Source organism: Athene cunicularia (assembly GCF_003259725.1).
Source record: "Athene cunicularia isolate RWA chromosome 12 unlocalized genomic scaffold, athCun1 chr12_part1, whole genome shotgun sequence".
Classification (NCBI taxonomy): domain Eukaryota; kingdom Metazoa; phylum Chordata; class Aves; order Strigiformes; family Strigidae; genus Athene; species Athene cunicularia.
In genome coordinates, this window is record NW_020799116.1 from 13,279,590 (window position 1) to 13,285,321 (window position 5,732).

The 5,732-nt window shown below is 40.7% G+C and overlaps 1 protein-coding gene across 1 annotated transcript in view; it reads right to left on the minus strand.

Annotated features, from left to right (window-relative positions):
* The window catches only part of RAD18 (RAD18, E3 ubiquitin protein ligase), a 59,267-nt gene extending 53,541 nt beyond the window's left edge, over positions 1-5,726 (minus strand). The window contains exons 1-3 of the mRNA XM_026857713.1: positions 5,691-5,726; positions 5,504-5,585; positions 1,518-1,579 (exon numbers count right to left, since the gene is read on the minus strand). Coding sequence (XP_026713514.1) covers positions 1,518-1,579; positions 5,504-5,531 — 90 coding nt within the window. The 5' untranslated portion in view covers positions 5,532-5,585; positions 5,691-5,726. The remainder of the gene's footprint in view (positions 1-1,517; positions 1,580-5,503; positions 5,586-5,690) is intronic.
* Positions 5,727-5,732: the final 6 nt, after the last annotated feature.

Here is a 5,732-nt window from a genome sequence, read left to right on the forward strand (position 1 = left end):
AAAGAGAGAGAAAGAGAGAGAAAGAGAGAGAAAGAGAGAAAGAGAGAAAGAGAGAAAGAGAGAAAGAGAGAAAGAGAGAAAGAGAGAAAGAGAGAAAGAGAGAAAGAGAGAAAGAGGGGAAAAAAACAAACATTTAAATGCTGCAAAAACAAGTACCCAGAAAATGTTCAAGTGATCAATAATTTGTTTCTTGGATCAATGCCTCAACTACCCCCCACTAAATTGCTATGCGAATGAAGATGCATTTTTTCTTGAAAAATATCTCAAACTAAAATAACTGCCTGAGAAATGTAAGTCTGCAAAGTTATAGGTAATAGATAAAAATGAAGCATAAAGCTAAAGCAACAAAACCCAGTGTATCCAGTCTCCAACAATGCTTCACTGTAGCCCAGTTCAAATTATTTTGAAAACCAAACCAAGGATCCCATGAATGTGATAAGAACCTTAAGCAACAAGGAATGAAAATGGATGAAGGAAAATGTTAATCTTCTGATTATGGAATGAAAATATTAATTACGAGACGGCTCTGAGCATTCAATTCATGCTTTTTAAATAATTTCTGATTTTTATCTCTCTGGCTGTCTCTCTCTGCTATTCTTTTTTACAAAGCTTTTATTAGTCTTGCTCACATCAATACCTGTGATTTTTAAGAATGCAGTAGTAAAACATACACCATGAAGCAGTCTGCGCTTGTCTGAACGCTTAAAAACTGGCAAAGCTACAAATAGATCTGTTTTCCAGTCTTGAAAAGTCTAGTCTGATTCATGGTTTAAAAACACGGAGGAAAATTACTTCTATTTTGCCAATATTCCTGAAGCGCCTTTCATTGTTTTTAGGCAGCTTACCACTTTTAGGAGTTCAATAAAGCCCAATTGGCTTAATATGAAAAATCAGATTAAGGCTTAGAATAAATTGCATTCTGTGTTCTTTAATCAAAAAAGGCCTTCAAGTCAGATCATAATAATCACCCACCTGCAGAGCAAGCCAAACCTGCCTCTAGTGCTTTTCATATTTAACCTAATTCTCATGGCAAACACCTCCCCTCCCTGGCACATAACATAGTCCTCTCAACCCCAAACAGGCTACACAGTGCAGTTGATGACTTTCAGGACTAGGTCGTCTGTGGACACTTCTAAAGACCCCTTGAAAGATGAAGTGAGGCCACTCAATCATGAAAAATTTAAGTGCTTATATTTCAGTGCTCGTGTTTTAAATGATGGTGTCTTTTAACAAATTAGGAGGCAACGAATGTTAAATGTTTCATGACAGGTTGTATTACAAAGCTCTGAGCCAGGTTTGATGCTCCATCTACTTCTGCCTGTGCTGACAGAAGAGTAGCTCTGAAACTGGAGAATTCCAGTTGTCAGAGCAAACTTTGTCCAAAGAGCTGCTCACCAGAAGGAAAGGTGGTAATATATGACGAGAATTAATTATTTAGCATAGTCCAAAGGGAAAGCTCCTAAGATTTGCCAAAAAATAAAAAAAAAAAATTAGCTGACGGAAAGTAAAACACTTACCACAAAGCATGTTGGACACTGCGTTTTGTAGGACAAAAACTTGCGTATACAAAGGGAACAATCTGGAAAAAGGAAATATGTATTTTTTTAAACAGGCATTCTTCCAAATGCAGTTCAACATCTTTACTAGTATATCTGATTTGTGTACAATATACGTAAATTATTCCACAATACCCCAATATTGAAAATACACCATTTTTCCATGGAAATAAGCTTACCATTGTAGCAAAAAAAAAAATATCCATATTTTACGCAAGCATCTTTCAAGATTTAATCTCAGTCCCTCTGTCAAAAGCAGGAGTTTACTTTTGTTTCTTTAACACAAGACAAGAAAACCTTAGTCTGCTACCACTATAAAAGCAGTGTGTTTGAACTGCTCACTCCCCCACCACTGCTTTCTTTTAACATGACTGATGCTGGATCACTTCCATCTTCCTGCATGGCCCCAGACAAACTCTCTATCCCCTCTTTTTCCCAGGTGTTTCTTCCCCTTTCCAAAACAATACCAAACTGTTGCTGAGGGAAAAGGCTAAAAAGGAGGGAAAACAGCACTGGAGTACTAACTGAGAAACAACTTAAATGTTTCTCAGGAAAAGCAAGTCGTATCATCAGCACAGGATGTTTCAGTAGACTCTGGTGAAATATGCCATAAACTTCATTTTGTCACAGTAAATTCCTGCAGTTATTCTACTTTCTCTACTTATCTATGATCTTTCATGACCACATCAAGATATAAAAGGTTTCATCACTCTCCAGCAACACAGACATTTGCTCACTAGATCATTATGGTCAGTCTCAGCACTTAACCCGTTTAGCCACAGCTACCTAAGCAGATGTATTTCAAACTCTCTGTGTAGTCTGGAAAGCAGCAGGAGCATTAATGCACTAATTCAACACTTAAAAACACAAATCCATCTAAATATCCAAAGATTACATTATATAGTTGTCCTGGTTCAGCTAGGATAGGGTTAAGTTTCCCCAGCAGGAGGAAGGGATCTCCAGCGGGTTATTCATACCATGCTGAGGTCAGGTCCTGCATGGCAGCGTGGGAAGCTTTCCTTTGTGGCTTTGGTCGCAGGGAGCACGCGCAGAGGGCTGGATGTGTTCACTGCGGTATTTCTCTGTATATCTTCTGTCTTGTTTACTGTCATTACTGTTTACTGTTGTTATTATTGCTATTGTTGTTGTTCAGATTGTTTATTACACTGTTGTATTAAATATTTTTCTGATTTCAACCTCAGAGTTTGTGCCTAACTTCCAACTCTGACCGGCTGAGGGTGGGGGAGGGACAATGGCAACGTGGTCTCCGGTCCCGGCAGGGCCTAAACCATCCCAATAGTAAAATGTGATATGGGGGGAGAAATTCATTAAAAAAAAAAAAAAGAAATAAACTTTGACTGTATGAATGTGAATCAACTGAACCAGCATCCGACACCCCACCACATTCAGTAGGCAATGGGGCCAACCTACGTTTGCAGCCATCGCTGCTCACAGCCAGGGTAGCTGAAGGATAATAAATCACAAATTCTTTGCATTAATGGTTGTGCCTAGGGCCGGCTCTGGGCCAGTGCAGAGAAGACAATGGCCTCAAAATTCTCTGTCCTCATCTCTTCTCTCCCCCTTGACTCCTCTTCCTGTGGCAGAAATAGCTCTGCCATGGCTCAGGTCTCAGCCTGCCATTCCTGGGGTAACAAAACACCATTCCTGGGGTAAACAAAACAGGTCTCTTGTCTACTGTAGATGCCACACACACCAAGAGTTGAATGGTGCCACTAAGGTCACTTCCACCTGCACCAACAGACCAAACACACCTGTAAAACTGCATCTACCAAACTAATTCTAAGACACAACTGCAGCCCCGTATTTCAGTATATAGAAGAGAATCCCCAAGTATGAATTTAAGCCGACAACCATCACTGGATACTTAATGACAATGACAGAATGAAAGCATACAAGTCACTGCCAGCAAATAAAAATCTCTACTGAGTTTAACCTAGAAGTAGCAAGGTTATAAGAAAGAGGAATAAAACAAGCTTGGCACAAGAAAAGTCAATAGTGCCACAATTTACACACCACACTTTGAAGACCATAGGTGTTTTTTTTAAATGAGCAAGTAATTCTGAAACCTGCTTAGCTGGAAGCATAATAGTAACTTCAGGGATTTAAAGAAAGGAAAATCCTGGATGAAAAAAAGAGCTCCCTCCAACAGGTATAGCCACAGACACATCAATAAAACCTAAAGCACTGTGAAAGTTGAACAACTACTGTCAAGAGAGCTACTGAATGCTACCAGCCATCCAAGAATGAGCAGAGGAGGAATTTTTAACTTGCTGTAGATGCAACCATTATAGGGATGTTTAGAAGCCTTGTAATAGATTATTAACATCATTAAGAAAAGGAGAAACAGAAAAAAAAATTGCAAACAAATGTGTTCATCTATTCACAAATAATTTCTCACTAATGGCAGAGGGCTTTTTCCTTCAATTGTACAATCCCAGTGGTCTGAAGATATTACACAGAGACAACTGAGTAGAAAATACTTCAAGAAATCTTGATTTATTGTAGAAAACTTAGGCTTTCTGCAATTTGCAGGGGGAAATTAGACGTGTAATCTGTTAAAAAAAAAAATAAGGTAGACAGTTTCTTTTCAAAGTTAAGGGCCTCTGAGCCCAGCTGTGTCACAAGCAGGCTGTAACACCAGCTACTGTAGAGAATTTCCAGTGCTCCCCATCATAAATATGTTCTTTTCAATAGTGATAGTTTTACCAAGCTAAACTAAATTTCATTGCCAAACTACAATGTCCTCCTTTGTGTAAGGAAGAGGAAGTGCTGTAGTTTCTGAACAAAACAATTTTAAGATTTTAACACAAGAAAAGGCAACATACTTCCTCCTAATCTAGCTTTCAATAAACTGCTTTGCTACCACATTCCAGCAGATACCAGCCTGAGGCACACAGAGCAGCATGGAAAATTTTAGCTCGTAACACTTAATGCTCTCTGCCATATGGCTTTGTATTTTGTTCCCCCCCCTCAAGATATTATGAAAGCTATTAATTGAAGAATTGTAGGAATAGGGGGTGTATAAATGCATTAATCCAGACAACATGTGTTTGTCCTGTCAGAAGGTTGCAACCATAACCACGAGGAAGGGTTGCTGGCTGCTTCACATCTTTTACCCAAAAGAGCTTCTCAGAGGTAAGTGTCCTCGCTGGCTAAGCTGCAAGTAGAAGAGCTATGTATTTTATAAAGGAAGATTGGTAACCTCTGCTCTACATGCCAGTAAATAATAAATGGTCAAATGATGACTTGTCTCTGAAACTCTAAAGGAGAAAACCCTTTTTAGAGAACATTTTTCAATAGTTTTGTCACTCATCTCAGGTGCAAAAGGATTTTGCAAGCCCACAGGGCCCATAAGGTCGTTGTGCTTCCTGGGCAAGATGTATGAAAACTAAACCATTCACTCCTAATTTCTCTGAGTACACCTTCTTCAACCCTACCTGTCTGCCTTAATCTGCCAACTGAACGATGTCAGGCTTAAACGGAGCCACAGGGCCAAGACACACTCCCATCACTGCCACCCCAGTACTCCCTGGAATGTATGGCAAGGGGCATTTATGTGAAATACATTAATACTAAATTCCACAGTCACATGATAGAGTAAGGAGCAACCTCACCACCCATTTATTGACTTACCACAAATGCCCCACTTACCTTTGCTCCTACTCCAGCAATTTTTCTTTAAACTGCTGTTTCTGTGCACTTTTTATTAAAACTCAAGAAAATTTAAACTACAAGCAACAAGCCAATAGTGAGGTATTAACTGACCCTGTGTAAAATACATCATTCAGAGGAGAGAAGGCCGATTTACAGTGAAAAGGAAGTAACAGTTTTGTGTCGACCTCTACGAACGCAGCTGGCACTGATGAACTCCGCACACGAGAGAGGAGGATGGGATGAACAAGATCTTTCCGCGCGGCCGTACTCACAGTTATGCGAACACTGTGGAATGATCATGGCGATGCTGAAGTAATCGAAGCATATCCCGCACCGCAGCAGGTCATCCACCGCCTGCAAGGGAAAGCCCAGCTCACCCACCGCTGCCGGCGGGGCCCCGCACCCGCGGACCAAGGTCCCCCAGCCGCCCTCCCGCAGGCCCCGCCGCGCCTCACGCACCTTCAGCGAGGACAGGCTCTGCGGCCACGGCGGCTCGGGCAC